The 15455-nt window shown below is 40.1% G+C and overlaps 1 protein-coding gene across 2 annotated transcripts in view; it reads right to left on the bottom strand.

The window, feature by feature from the left end:
* LOC147330540 (inositol 1,4,5-trisphosphate-gated calcium channel ITPR1-like) overlaps positions 1 to 15455 on the bottom strand; it is a 72736-nt gene that overhangs the window by 38428 nt on the left and 18853 nt on the right. For both annotated transcript variants that reach the window (XM_086292182.1, XM_086292183.1), the window contains exons 9-34: positions 11622 to 11768; positions 11368 to 11463; positions 10904 to 10948; positions 9704 to 9858; positions 8872 to 8971; positions 8428 to 8588; positions 8193 to 8334; positions 7814 to 7972; positions 7060 to 7232; positions 5774 to 5893; positions 5296 to 5490; positions 4939 to 5190; positions 4698 to 4839; positions 4435 to 4588; positions 4154 to 4344; positions 3914 to 4046; positions 3774 to 3828; positions 3527 to 3692; positions 3061 to 3234; positions 2848 to 2922; positions 2575 to 2712; positions 2343 to 2468; positions 2017 to 2217; positions 1668 to 1919; positions 1098 to 1223; positions 862 to 990 (exon numbers count right to left, since the gene is read on the bottom strand). In XM_086292182.1, coding sequence (XP_086148308.1) covers positions 862 to 990; positions 1098 to 1223; positions 1668 to 1919; positions 2017 to 2217; positions 2343 to 2468; positions 2575 to 2712; positions 2848 to 2922; positions 3061 to 3234; positions 3527 to 3692; positions 3774 to 3828; positions 3914 to 4046; positions 4154 to 4344; positions 4435 to 4588; positions 4698 to 4839; positions 4939 to 5190; positions 5296 to 5490; positions 5774 to 5893; positions 7060 to 7232; positions 7814 to 7972; positions 8193 to 8334; positions 8428 to 8588; positions 8872 to 8971; positions 9704 to 9858; positions 10904 to 10948; positions 11368 to 11463; positions 11622 to 11768 — 3807 coding nt within the window. The remainder of the gene's footprint in view (positions 1 to 861; positions 991 to 1097; positions 1224 to 1667; positions 1920 to 2016; positions 2218 to 2342; positions 2469 to 2574; positions 2713 to 2847; positions 2923 to 3060; positions 3235 to 3526; positions 3693 to 3773; positions 3829 to 3913; positions 4047 to 4153; positions 4345 to 4434; positions 4589 to 4697; positions 4840 to 4938; positions 5191 to 5295; positions 5491 to 5773; positions 5894 to 7059; positions 7233 to 7813; positions 7973 to 8192; positions 8335 to 8427; positions 8589 to 8871; positions 8972 to 9703; positions 9859 to 10903; positions 10949 to 11367; positions 11464 to 11621; positions 11769 to 15455) is intronic.

Below are 15455 nucleotides of genomic sequence, written 5' to 3'. Positions count from 1 at the left end.
TTTAATGATGGCAGTGGAAAGCATTATCTAGTCCGATGGTCCAAAATCTCACAGATGTTCAGTCGGGTAGGCGGTGAAACCATAGCTTATGATTCATATCATTTTTGTGCTCATCAACCATTTAATGATCCCCGTCGATGAAGGTGCTGTCATGCGGAAATCAACTACACCCAGATGTTTCATCACTGGATAAGGGTGATTACTCAGATAAACACTGTATCGAGGGTTTTGTTTTTTTTTACCTTTAATAAACTTTTTCTATAAACAGTTTTTAAACCCTATGAAGGAAAAGAACAAAAAATGATTCATTAACCAAAATTATTGTAAATAACTACTGGCCATGTCTGATCTTGCAATACCCGATTACCTCTACCAGAAGTTGACTAACATGCTGAAAACAGAAGTGGGAAGAGAGAGGAAACATGGTGCCAACAACCCAACCTAACCACTCCAAATAATGTTACTCAGCAGACACAGTTCTCGGGAACTCTGAGGAAACGCTGAGTTTACCACTTACGGAAGCAGAGTCTTGGCATTTTCCCATAATTCTGCTTTTGCAAGAGAGACTCGGGCTATTGGTATAAAATTACATGAAGCAACAGTCATACAGTATATTTTATACTTATATTTGTTCTGATGGCCACATAAGGACAAACTGTTTGCTATTAGGCTTAAAGTTAGCAGGTAATAACTAGTTCCTAAAAGATAGTCTAGGCAGTTAGATTTACATGAACTCTACACGTTACTGTTATTTTCAAAATGTTGAAGTATACCAGGGCTGATATTGACATTAGCATATTTATAGCTACTGTAAAAGCTTTTTTTTTTTTTTAACCCCTTTGCATTATTGTAACAGGTTACCTGCAGGCTGGTGCTCTGGTCAGAAAAAGGTGAGCTGAAGAAGGTGGTCACAATGCCCATGACTGTCTCTGTCACATAGCGTTCAAGAATAGTGTCTGCATGCTTACGGTCACTTGTGTTGTTGCACACCTAAACAACAGAAATAACACATTTTGTCTTTTAGCTTGTTTGTTGTTTTCTTTTTTCCTTTAATATAGCTTTTATGTCATTATTGAAATAAATATGGGGTTTCTTACTCTGCAAATGTCAACTAGAAAGTTCTCAAAGAGTTTCCACATGTGGTTGGAGGTGTAGATCTCCTTCATTTCAACCTCAGTGTCCACATAGCAGTGGTTGAGAAAGTTGATATAAGCAATCTTCACCTGAAAGGTTAAGATTAAAGTTCATGTAAAAAAGATGGCGCTAATCTAATAAAACAACAGCAATACCTGTAGAATTTGTAACTTTAGATACACCACAATAAGCTCTAGACTATTAGTTAGTACCACATTATGGACAAAATTCATAATGTGGCACTATTTGATACATTTGTCACTAAAGCTAACTATGTGACATTTTTAAAGCTTGACATGCAGCAAAAACAATGAATAACTGTATTGCATTAGCAATCTGTAAGACCTGCAATCCACACGAAATCAAATGTATTTTAGATAATCAGCCTCTATAGCATACCTATTGCAAGCAGTAACACTTATCTTTAGATATGGCTCCCTATCTTTATTTCTTCAATTTTTCCAGTGCATTAAAATCACAAACTGTGCAGCTTATTGTTTCTCATAACTCTCAAACATTCCAGCTTATCTCACCTCAGGGATACAGTCTTCATGGGTCACCACCCGCACTATGTCATCCAGTGGCAAGAGCGAATTACACTTTATCTCTGTGTAGACGTTCTTGCCCTCAGTGCACACAGCCAAGAGCTCCACTAGGTGTATGTGGTACATTAGAGGACTGTTCTCATCCATGCGATCCCTCTCTGATCGCATCATCTGGACCAGAGTCTGGAAGGAGGCACGGTCATTATAGAAGACCAGGACATCTTCACCAGCATTCACCAGCTGGAGGAAGAAACGGATACATATTAGAACATAAGGAAACTGTGGCATAAGTGAAACACAGTGGGGGGGAAAAAACTGTGTAGAATTGATTTAGCACCTCTGCCATGACAATGTCTTGGCACTTTTTGATGAACTTGTTCTCTGCCTTGACAATAGTCTGTAAGAATTTCAGGTATTGGACGTTGCGGCCATGTGTTTCAATGCAGTGGACAAAGTGCTGAACCACACGCTCATTTATTTCACTGCATAGCTGGAAGTTGTTCATGAAGATATGCTGCATGGTGATGGCCTCCAAGATCTGAACACAAGAAAACAAAGACAAGAGAAGCCAGTTTTCCAAGATGTTGTTGTTGTGCAAAATCAAAATCTGTGCTTTTGTATCATTAACACTGCAAGCCTCAATCAGTGCACAAGACAGCTCACCCCTGGGTTGAGGAAAAGATTGATGTGCTTGTGTAGCAGCGCCTGGTTCTGCTGATTTCCTGCACAGAAATTCTGTAGAAACTGATGGGCTAGCTTCATAATATCCTGCATGCGTAAGTCTTCTCCCTGGAGTGGAAAAGGGCAAACGTGAAGGTTTGCCCGCTCGTACACACAAAAGAATGTGCTACTAAAAATAAAAACAAAAAATAAACCCATTGAGAACCATTGACACCTTCTCATAAGGGATCTGTAAGAGCTCAAGAACCACAGCATGAGCCCCCATGTTCCTCAGCAGCCTCTGTTGCTGCTTCTTGCTTTTTCTACCTGACAGACCTTCTTGGACACACAACCTGCTGAGACGCAGCAGGATCTGTGAGGGAGAGTTGAGAAAAAGCAAAAACATGAGGAAAATATATGTAGAAAAACTCTAGTGCTGCGCAACAACATTTGCAAAATATTCAGATATGTTAAAACAATCTTTTAACAAGGTTAGAAAACTTGTTACCTCCTTCACCACCCTGTAGTTGTAACTGCTTGTGCTTTCTGCTTTCTTTGGTTTGTCTATGCCCCCTGAGTCACCCTGTGAACGACATAACAGCGTGTTATAGCCTTACTGTGGTAAAAAAAACAACAACAAAAAAAACAAAAGGAATACTTTTTGGTGGATGGCTTTTCAGGGTTATGAGATTGGCTCTGTTCAGGAAATAACACCCTGCACCTTTTTATGTTCTGGCTCAGCGGCGAGCACGTCCACTACATCCATGCCCTCGTCTGGCCCCAGCCTCTTATACACCCAGAGCTCAGACTTCTCGACGATGGAGCGCAGCTGGTCCAGGTCCGACTTTATTTGCTTGTAATTTTCCACATCTTGGCTGGTGACGAGCAACTGGACCTGTAAATACAAAAATTTGCTGGAAGATTAGGCAAACTGCAGAGCAAAAAGCTATACAGGATCCACAAAATGTTACTGTGAAAACCTGAATATGCATTTTGTGTCACTGAGGTTTAGGAAGATCCTCCAAAGAATAATTCTTAATATTTCAATGTTTTTCATCCATTTTAGAGCAATACAAGTATTTGCAAATCATAATATACTTAAGCAAATGTCAAAAACACAAACAAGTGTACGGGTTATTGATTTCCTTGCTTTAGTTTTAAGTTGAGGGGAGTCACTGTGAGGATACCTGCTTAAATGCCTGCAAGACCTCCTGCCTTTGGCTGAAGTGCCTGAACAGCAGATGCAGGGCTCGAGACACCAGAGGAGGATAGTCGTGCATGGTTAAATGGAGCAAGACCCTCAAAAAGGTTCGGCCACCCTGATCATCCAGGTCCAGAGGGGTGTTCTCTTCACTAGACATAAACAGAACATATACTCAGAAACACTTCTCTATTTCATATTTTCGACTCTTTCGATACTCAATGTGTGTTTACCTTCCACCAAATATCCCCTCTGCCTGCTCTTCTATGTGCTCAAAATCCAGAGCCCCTGGAATCACAGAAAATCTCTCTAACTAACAAAGTCCATAACTTGTTCACACATTTGTGTATGATGTAGCTATGTTATTCTAAACCTGGCATGTTGTTTGGTCCTTCGACTGCTCCAGCTAAAGATATGTCATTTTGGGAATTACTCTCATCAAACTCCCTCTTAAAGATCGATAGCAGACAGGAGATCCTGTAGTCCAGGCGAACATTCAGGATGAACTGCAGTGAAGAAAAAAACAAAAACAAACGACATACATATATAATGTGCTGTATTTATTAAGGTTATATTGAAGTATAACAACATTAGAACATTGTATGTCTTCCACCTGCAGGATCTCGATGATCTTGAGCTTGGTGTCCATGACCAATATGTCCTGTTTCTCTGGTTCAGTCTGGGTCTTGACTGCGTCACCATTGGGGGCCCTGGTTGAAGATGGGGGAAGGAAACCCCCCCCTCTGAGCACTACTTGGGACATCAGCTCACCAACGCCATGAATTGACCTCATCACATTACTGCCTGGAAGCATTGACACGCACGCAAAACACACAAATGAACTTCATATCCATGGGATTCCGGTCCTCATCTTGCCAGCCTGTGTCCCCTTACCTTTACTGTCATCTCCTTTGTCCAGCTTGTTGAAAGCAAAAATGGTACTGACATGGACACAGTCTAGAATAGCCAGGAGGATCTTGGTTAGTCTCAATAAGTCACTGAAGGTGTAGAAGCCAAAATAAATCAGGTTCCTGGCCAGATTCACCACCTAAACATGGAAAATAGATGCTTTCAGCGAGTTTGCTGATTTGATTTTTGGAGCATGACTACTATGACATGAGTGTAATTGTAGTATATCAAGAAAGCACCAGGGTGACCTCAAAGGTGAGTTTGTTCTTCTCTTTATCTGCAAAAGGGAAGCTCTGAGACACCACATCTCTCAGGTAGTTTTCAACAAATTCCATCGTTTGTGAGAATCGCTCCTTAATTTCATCTTTAGATGTTCCATCATTGTCATAGCTACAAGTAAACCATATGTAAACAACAAGTTACGAAACTGCAAACACATACATGAGAAATGCTTTACAATATGATTATATAGTTTGCCTACTCCCTCACTCGTCAATAGCAATCTCTGAAGGGATCTCAGACCACAGTCGTGCATATTTGACTGGTGTAACCTGCTCCTGAGGGTCACGATCCACATGCATGTGCAGCATCATTCGACAGAAAGAGGCTCGTAGGTCATACGGCAGGTCTTCATCTGACATACACCGCAAGATCAGGTCCACATCCAGCTGGCCAGAGATCTTGTTGATTGCCAGATACTGACGGTCCAAACACATTCTGGCAAACAGGTTTAGCTGGTACCTGTAAGGTGTCCACACAGGTAAGTCAGGCTCTCCTTTTGTAAATTTGCCATCACAGGATACACCTTTTCCATCTTCAAGGAGCCGGCTGAGGTGCGGTATTTACCTGTAGTAACTGATCACCTCCTGGTCATCCTTCTGACCCTCCTTGGCATCCTGAGCAAGCTCCCGGATGCTTTTACTGCGGATCTCTTTAGTGTTGTCTTTCCAGAACAACCACACTTCCTCCTCGTCTTCCTCTGATTCCACAGAGTTCTCCCCGAGTGATGCTCCTTCAATCTCAAATCTCGAAAGAACCAGTCTACAGAAAAAAAAGAAATCATCAAGAAAAAACTTAATAAAAACAGACATTATTTACTTTGCTAGTGTAATCGTGTGGGCAGAAGAAAGCCTTTGTATCAAAAATGTTTTATTTATTCCAAAACTGCGACAAATAACCTTTGTATTTTTAATCACAGTACTGGATAAAATGCCTTTTCTAGACACCAATTAATGGGCAACTGTCAAAGTGAAACCTCAGTACATTCACAGTGACATCAAACAGAGGGAACAGGGAGGAGGTCAAGAGAGTGATGAGGACTCACTTCGTTTCTATGAGGATGTCTGCGTTAGCTGGATCCAGCACTGCATTACAGATGAGCTCCTGTGTCACAGGGATGGACTTATTCATTGACACACACAAGTCTGAAAGGTAGTCCAAGAACCTGAACAAACAAAAGTATAACATTTAATCCCAAGTCTTCTTTTAAAAACCTCCACGATCTCTCAAAGCACGAGAGGTAATGAGTCTTTGAAGCGAGGCTTCAGCTTTTCTGATGTCACAAAGAGTTACAGTGGGGGAAATAATTATTCGATCCCCTTTCCAATTTATCAGTTTTGCTCACTTACAAAGAAAAGATCAGTGTCTATTTTTTTGCTGGTTTCATTTTAAAGCGGAGAGATCAACCAAAAATCCAGAAAAAGAAACACATGTGGCACACAGATATCGCCCATAGGACATCTAAATGATTCAGAGAAGGCTTGGAAGAACGTACTGTGGTCTGATGAAACCAAAATCGAACCCTTTGGCATCACCTTGACCTGTTCAAGCGTGGAGGTGGAAACATTATGATTGGGGCTGTTTTTCTGCTAAAGGCACAGGATGATTATAACGCATTAAGCGGCCAATGGATGGATCATACGATCTTTGATGAGAAAATCCCTCCCTGGCTGACAGCATACTGAAGATGGGTCTTGGATGGGTGTTCCAGCATGTATGGGACCCAAAACATACCAGCAAGGCAACAAAGGAATGTCTAAAGAAGACGCACATTAAAGTCATGCAGTGACCTAGCCTGTCTCCAGACTCAAGGGAGCTCAAGTCTTGAGTTGTCAGGTGGATGCCAAGAAACCTAGAGGATTGAGAGATTTTCTGTAAAGAGGAGTGGGACTGCACACATCTTCCCACGAGATGTGTGCAAACCTGGTGACCAACTAAAAAAACGTCTCACCTCTGTCCTTGCCAAAAAGAGTGTACCCACCAAGCACTAAGTCATATTTTGCTTGGGGCTAAAATAGTTATTGCACTCAGTGACATGCAAGTCAATGCATAATGTTTATGTAATGTGTTTTTTCTGGATTTGTGGTTCATATTCTTTCTATCGCCATTCAAATGAAACTACCATAAAAATGAGAGACTGTTCCTTTCCTTGTAACTGAGCAAACAAATAATAATTTCGTCCACTGAATGACAAAATGTTGCAACGGATGTTTATTTGATCACCAGAATGTTCTTAAGTACAATACAGACATAGAGTTATGGTAACACATAACTAAGTAATGGTTTAAATTCAATTTAATTTTAATTGGATGCAGACACACACACACAAACCTGGGCTCACGGTTCTTGCGCACCAGGCTAACAAACGTGTCGATCTCTGCAGCGGTAATATGTTTCTCCAGGAGCTTGCGGTTGTTATGGAGCAGAGCTGTGATTGTGTCCTCTGCCAGGACATCATAACCAATCTGTTTCTGCATGAAGCGAAACTGTTTGGCTATATACTCCTGCAAGGGAGGCAGACGCTCTCAACAAAAAGCAACAAAAGACAGCTTAAGCACATTTTAAAGAATGTCATTCATTACTTGGCCTGTCTCTCTTTAAGCTCTTTCTAAAAAGCATAACCTTAAGTCGAAGCCATCATTGACTCATTTTGCCCCGTCTTTATCAGTGTGCAAAAAGAACAGCATGTCCACAATGTCCTCTTCATTTAACCTAATGAAATGACTCCTCTAACTATTACACTGTAACCAAAGAAATGGACTGTTCCTAGAAAAGCCAAATGGTAACTTTACTTTACAAGAATTCTTTATAGAATGAGCTCATATCACACTGGCTTTGTGTGTTTGTGCCAACAGAAATTGATAAAGAGACCTGGCAGATGAACCAGCGCATACTTCAGAGTACTTTCAGTTACACATCTTGGATTCGGAATATTTTTTGCTTCAGTTATCAAATCAGTGTTATCACAGAACAATGGCTTATTTTACTAAGCGGAAATACACCTTTACAGAAACCACAGCGAGACCTGTACCAAACGTCAGATGGGAACTGCACTTATGAAGACTTCAGGCCAGACAAAAAGTACCTGGTTCTTGCGGTAGTCCTGCTGCGAGTGACGTAAAACTCTGTAACATAGGCGGCAGATGTGTCTGAAAGGGGCATGACGCTGGTCAGCCAACTCCTCCAGCCGCAGCATGGGCCCATCGCCGCTATCTGTAAAAGGAGCCTGCAGGAGCTTGAAGATCTGAATTTAAGAGAAATGTTAAGACAGTTGTAACAATGACATTATACATAACTATATACAACTATGCAATACTGCTAAAGCAAATGTGGCAAAGATGCCACATGTCATGAGAAGATAGAGGGACTTCAGTAAGTCAGTAGGACTCAAGAAGTTCACACAAAATGGAAAATTTAACCTTGAGTGTCTAGAAAATGTTATATTTACGGTATTAAGACATCACCTGTTTGAGAATATTCTGTTCTCTCATTAACTTCTGTCGTTCTCTGTTGGGTTTGTTAACCATGATCTCCAGAACGTCCTGTCCATTGTTGGGAATGTCCACCACAAAGAACACCAAATCCTCCAGAAGCTTGGTAACGGCTCTGATTTTATATGCAGGAATAACAGTAAGATCGTGCTTATAGTTAGAACTTAACAGTGTTTACTGTTTAACTGTCCCACTATGCATTTTATACCTCCTCTCATTCTGGGTGATTGTGCCTTTTTCCAGCTTCCCAGCAATAGAAGCCAGCACTTTACTGGCATCGTTGGCAAAGTCAAGGTCTCTCACTTCAGCTGGGGAGACGGGCACAATGGCAAAAGCCTCTTTGTCTTCTTTGAGTGCAGAAGTTCCAATCTTGAAAAAAACAAAACAAAACAAGAATTGGTCTGTGAAACACTTGTTAAAGCTCTTTGCCAAGAACCCATAATCAAAACTGCAAAAGAGCATTTTTTGTGAAAAAGAAAGAGAGCTACCCGCACTTAATATATAACAAATTTACTGCACAGCAGGTGCAGGAGGAAGAGGGAACCAATGTGATTTAGATTTGACTGATCCAAATCTCCAGCATAGTTATAGCTCAGCATCCTGCACAATTTGCTACATATTTAGACATTATTGTAAATTAAGTGTCACTCACACGCAGCATGACAGGCTTTTCCTCCTCCTTGTCGATTGGTTGGTTGGTGCTGTGAACCCACGTGTTGGTGCACAAGTGTCTGAGGCGTACATACGAGTTTCTGAAAAGACATTTTATTGTTATGCTTTGTTCTTGTTTATATCTGCAAATTGTTTGTGCATCATAAGTGCAAAGGCTACATAACTCATGAAAAAGGTGATGTTTCCATTTTTTTTAAAAATGCTCTTTTTTAAGAAAAATCATGCATTTGAAGCAGAACCTTTGATCACCTTACAAAAGTTCACAAATATACATATGATCTGGGGCCTACATGGTCAGTCGACCACTTCCCATAAATGTGGCTAGGCAACAGCTTTCACTTCCTCGAGCTATTCTAGCGAAATTCGGTGCATTTCTTCTGCGACACTGCGAGTCTGCGTCATATTTTCTGACTCCTCACCAAACTTACACAGACACACGTTCACATAAGAACAGAATAATTGTCTCCTTTACACACTTTATTATATGCTCTATCTCAACATCCTTATCTGCATTGCCATCATAAAGAACAACTACACCTGCGTAACTTCCAACATCCACTTTATCGTGAATAATCATCAGTTAGAGACTCTCTTACAACAATTATTATCACACACACTTGCCATGCTTGTTTTGCAAACATATTACAACAGTGGTAATATACTGTGGAAGTCCCCTGCTTGTAATGTGTCTGCTGTCTGGGTTTCCGTGGAAAAAGTGACAGGGCAGGAACCAGGCAATGAATTTCTCTGTATCGCAATAACACAATAATCAGGGTGGGTCTGAAATGCTTCATCTTTTTTATCTTTCATACCTGGGAACTAGTGAGTCTCCCCCCCTTAAAGTGGTAGGGTCGAGCTCAAATATGGAAGAGATGTCATTTCCATCAGGAACAGACACAAGAGTGTACATGACTTTGTCCTGGACATTTCTCAAACGGGCTCTCATAGCTTCTTGCTCTGAGTCAAGCTGGAGGGAAAGGGGGAAAAATAAAGTCTGATTAAAAATAAACAGCAAAATAATTTTAAAAAATGTCAGAGATATGTCAGTGAAAGTGTTAAAACTCAGTGTGGAAAGATTTCTAGGAACTGAAGCAAGATACTGCTAATATATTACAGTGACCATAAATATTTCTTCCTTTTTTTCCCCTTGTAAGTTGCATTTCCCTCGTAAAACGTCACAGTCTTAATTCAGTAACTGATAATGGTTCCCACGGAAGGCATAAGACTACCTTAAATAAGTCAAAACTCAATAAACAAAAGATGTTATATGCAAAAAAGACTTAACTATAATGAATTGAAACTAATTTCCTTTTAATCTGAAGAGCAAGGCCGTAAACTGAGGAGGTGACTGGCTAGGATTTGGTTCACTTGTTACAGCTTGGCCAACAGATGTGAACAACTTCGGCCCGGCCTGTGAGATGAGGCCTCCTGCAAGTGCAGTGTATGGCTGAGGCACACTGCTACTGCACGTTTCAGGAACACACATTCACAGTGAAAGGCTGCCATCTGCTGTTCGCTGAAAGTTAAAGCATTCACATCCAGTAAAGCTACACTGAGCCCTCTATTGGTGGAAATGGTAAACAATACAGCTCTGATTATAACACGGGAAAAGAGGCTATGCCTTCTGGTTTTTTATTCATTTTATTTTTAAGTCACAATTTGGGGTTATTGTCTCAAAATTCTGAGTTATTAAGTTGAGATTTTGAGGAAACCCAAATGGATGCCATTATAATTATTATAAACAAGGTTCCATATTAAGAAATGAGTAGGTGAGTTTCACCAACATGGTATCTGTTAAACTAAACTATAAAATACAAATACATATGTGATATGTGAAAATAATTACACATTAGCATATATTTTTAAAAACTGAAGAATTAGATTGGAGATGCTCTTCTACACTACACAAATTCTTTCTGTGGCCATGACATTCACCTACTAAGGCTTATTAAGCACTGGATTCCAATTAAATATTTCTAAATATTATGACTTTTTAAAAAATGTCTACTTACTGAAGAGCGTGAGTCCAGGCACTCCTCTTCATAATCTGGGTTCAGCTGCAAAAAACACAAAAGTGATTCACTACTTCGTAAAATAAATAAATAAATCCAGTCCAAAAAGCATTCGGAAGATTGTAACTTAGGAAAATGAACTGAATGTTGGGTCACTGATATTTTCTTCAGTGTAAATAAAGTCTAATGGAAGTTCTTGGAATAGAAAAGCTGATGAGTAACATGTTATTAATAGGATGTTTAGATCACTTGGCTCCAATTATAACCAAAGAGGGCCTTAAAAATCACAGCTTCACATATCTGAATTAAGAGGTCTGAATCCACAGCAAAAATAAAAATGGGGTCTTTTTTTGCTGCACTCCCCCTCTTCACCTGCTTTCATGAATTTGCCCTGGTAGTTTTTGCGTAATCTTGCTGTTAAAGAGACAGACAGACAAACAAATGGAGGTTGGAGGCGTGCTGACCTCTGCAGCCAGGTAGTGTCCAGTGGCCAAGTGTTTGAACCTAAACAGGCTGTTCCAGTACCCTGCGCCCCCTCGGCACGGATCGTGCTGTACGACCTGATGCAAGAGCACAAAAAGTTGATGATATAAAATAAATAGGAAACAGATCACAGTCTCTATTCAGGTTTTTGTTGCTGCAGTTCAGAAAATCTACACCTGGGATTGCATACAAGTGCACAATAGGAAAAACCAGCTCTAACAATATTCCTGCTCACTTCTATCTCCCATAGGGCTTTGCTGCTGGTTGCCGAGGTAGCTGACTGTCGTCCCGTAGTGCGTAGAAACACATATTGCTTTTTTCTGTGATCGTCACATGTAAGGAATTTCTCTTGCTCTGCATGAAACAGTCGTACCACATCACCCTGGAGAGAAGAAAAATGTAGGTTACTTTTCTCAGGTTAATCTTAAAACCACCAAAACTTGTATGAAATGAGACTAGTTTCAACTAGTTCAGTATATGAGGAATAAGAGAAAAATAATTAAACATTTTCTGGCTGCTGCCAAACATTTCATTTCATGGAGGTCGCATGGCAGACCTAGTTGCCTACGCTGTTTTAGATGTTAAAGCCCCTAATGTAGAGCTGTTTCTGTAAGAGATAATACACATTTGTTAAAATGTTCTGTAAACTGATGATACTCAACTGGGAAAATGTATATATATATATATAAAAAAACAAGCAAACAAGCAACCAGCCCACTCAACTCTGGTGAGGGAACCTTATGCAACAGCTTTTAGTTAGAGCAGTTTCCAAAAAAGTGGACACTGTGAGATGCAATAAGATGCAAATTATTTGAATTCTATAGGAAATGGAAAACAGCACCAAAAAAAAGCAAAGAAGAAATTCCAGATATTCCAGACTCCAGACACTCTACAGCCCTGAATTGGACAAGCAGATAAAAATGACTGGATAGATGGGCAGACGGATGGAAATTAAATTCCTATATGGAATTTGATGCCAGCAAAATGTTTAAAAAAAGCTGTGGCGGTCTGCGAGAGGTGTGTTGCATCACCACTTCTTTTAACAATGCTAACACTGTAAGCATCTGGGTAGTATAAATAGGATTTCATAAGCTCCAGTTGTATATATGCAGAATGTGGTTTGATATAATCCTACTAAAACAAGCTTTATAGCTTTACAATAAAATAAAACATCTTTCTGCACTCCGGAACCGGCAGTCTCTGAGCCTGTAGCTTCCATGACTTCCAAAAGACGTTAACATTTCGATTAGTGAGGCCACAGGACATTTTCTGAATTTACCTAAACGTACTGTGAACGGAGAAGACGGCTGAAATTCTGGGTCAAGGTTACCTGTGCTTTTGCCGTTGACAGTAGAATTTTAAATTGCATTTGTGGATCTAGCAACAAATTTGGTTCACCAGCTGTGGTTCTCACTTCCTGTGTCCTTGAGCCGATTTACCGATTTCCACTACTGAATTTGAAGAGCTGTTAACGTAGTGCTGCTGCAGGACTCTTCAGTATTGGTTTCTGGCCACTTTCTTTACATTCATAAATTCTTTAATATCACATCATCACTGTAGATGATTTAAACCCTCAGTTCTTTAGTGAGAAACGTTATTCCATCATAACTGAACCATTTACCCACGCACTCTTTCACAGAGTGGTGAACTCCAACTGAATTACACTGAAATAATCATTTGCCATGGGAAGCTTTTTTTTTTTTTTTATAAATAGTTAAATTACTCATTTAATTAGTGTAATTAATTCATTTAGATTTTTTTTAGCTTCATGATCGCCTCCTCCGCTTGCATAAAAAACTACCAAATAGAAACTGAACACTTGCAATTCAATCAAGCTAATTTATCTGTTTCATTTGTCATTGAGGAAGAAGGGACCTGCTCGTCAGTCTGTGGGAAAGCATATAGAAACATAGCTGTGATTCTTAACGAGTTAATACAATACTTATATTAATCATATCGTGATTGTTTGATTTAAAATCCTCCGTGATGTAATGTGAAACATTACAAAACATTTGTCATTGTCCAAAAACGTATGGACTCGTAGTCTTTGTACTATTTCAGTCAAATATAGACTATGAATGCAACTAACTGAATTCTTGTTATATTGGCATTTTATAGCGTCTGAAAGGTTTTCCATAAAGCCAGACTGAACTGACTTAGATGCTGTTGTATTATTTGGTTTGTTTGTTTCTGTCATTCTATTCATGTTATATTAAAATACAGTTATGTTATAACCAGTGTTGGTCAAGTTACTTGAAAAAAGTAATCAGTAACTAATTACTGATTACTTCCCCCCAAAAGTAATCCCATTACTTTACTGATTACTTATTTTCAAAAGTAATTAATTACTTAGTTACTTGGTTACTTTTTAAAAACATGATTTACAACCTGAATAGGTGATAAAGCGATAGATCTTTCAGCCCAATTCTACTTTTTCTACATAATGCATCATACAAAATGTAATCAAATGGAAAAGTCTCTTTTAAAACTTGTTTTAACTTGTAACTAACACCTAGTTTGCATCAACTTTATGCATCAAGCAAAAATTTAATTATATGCAACATTCTATGACTGGAAGAAATTTGTTTAATATTTAAACCTATTTTCTGCACATTCCAGCACATACAGTGGGGCAAAAAAGTATTTAGTCAGCCACCGATTGTGCAAGTTCCCCCACTTAAAATGATGACAGAGGTCAGTAATTTGCACCAGAGGTACACTTCAACTGTGAGAGACAGAATGTGAAAGAAAAATCCATGAATTCACATGGTAGGATTTGTAAAGAATTTATTCGTAAATTAGGGTGGAAAATAAGTATTTGGTCAATAACAAAAATACAACTCAATACTTTGTAACATAACCTTTGTTGGCAATAACAGAGGTCAAACGTTTACTATAGGTCTTTACCAGGTTTGCACACACAGTAGCTGGTATTTTGGCCCATTCCTCCATGCAGATCTTCTCGAGAGCAGTGATGTTTTGGGGCTGTCGCCGAGCAACACGGACTTTCAACTCCCGCCACAGATTTTCTATGGGGTTGAGGTCTGGAGACTGGCTAGGCCACTCCAGGACTTTCAAATGCTTCTTACGGAGCCACCCCTTTGTTGCCCGGGCGGTGTGTTTTGGATCATTGTCATGTTGGAAGACCCAGCCTCGTTTCATCTTCAAAGTTCTCACTGATGGAAGGAGGTTTTGGCTCAAAATCTCACGATACATGGCCCCATTCATTCTGTCCTTAACACGGATCAGTCGTCCTGTCCCCTTGGCAGAAAAACAGCCCCATAGCATGATGTTTCCACCCCCATGCTTCACAGTAGGTATGGTGTTCTTGGGATGCAACTCAGTATTCTTCTTCCTCCAAACACGACGAGTTGAGTTTATACCAAAAAGTTCTACTTTGGTTTCATCTGACCACATGACATTCTCCCAATCCTCTGCTGTATCATCCATGTGCTCTCTGGCAAACTTCAGACGGGCCTGGACATGCACTGGCTTCAGCAGCGGAACACGTCTGGCACTGCGGGATTTGATTCCCTGCCGTTGTAGTGTGTTACTGATGGTGACCTTTGTTACTTTGGTCCCAGCTCTCTGCAGGTCATTCACCAGGTCCCCCCGTGTGGTTCTGGGATCTTTGCTCACCGTTCTCATGATCATTTTGACCCCACGGGATGAGATCTTGCGTGGAGCCCCAGATCGAGGGAGATTATCAGTGGTCTTGTATGTCTTCCATTTTCTGATGATTGCTCCCACAGTTGATTTTTTCACACCAAGCTGCTTGCCTATTGTAGATTCAGTCTTCCCAGTCTGGTGCAGGTCTACAAGACTTTTCCTGGTGTCCTTCGAAAGCTCTTTGGTCTTGGCCATGGCGGAGTTTGGAGTCTGACTGTTTGAGGCTGTGGACAGGTGTCTTTTATACAGATGATGAGTTCAAACAGGTGCCATTCATACAGGTAACGAGTGGGGGACAGAAAAGCTTCTTACAGAAGACGTTACAGGTCTGTGAGAGCCAGAGATTTTCCTTGTTTGAGGTGACCAAATACTTATTTTCCACCCTAATTTACGAATAAAT

This window comes from Aulonocara sp. 'chitande type north' Nkhata Bay, linkage group LG5 (genome assembly GCF_057382095.1).
Source record: "Aulonocara sp. 'chitande type north' Nkhata Bay isolate Kocher_YH1m ecotype deep benthic linkage group LG5, A_spYH_male_GT1.1, whole genome shotgun sequence".
NCBI lineage: Eukaryota > Metazoa > Chordata > Actinopteri > Cichliformes > Cichlidae > Aulonocara > Aulonocara sp. 'chitande type north' Nkhata Bay.
This window is presented reverse-complemented; position numbering and strand designations above follow the sequence as displayed.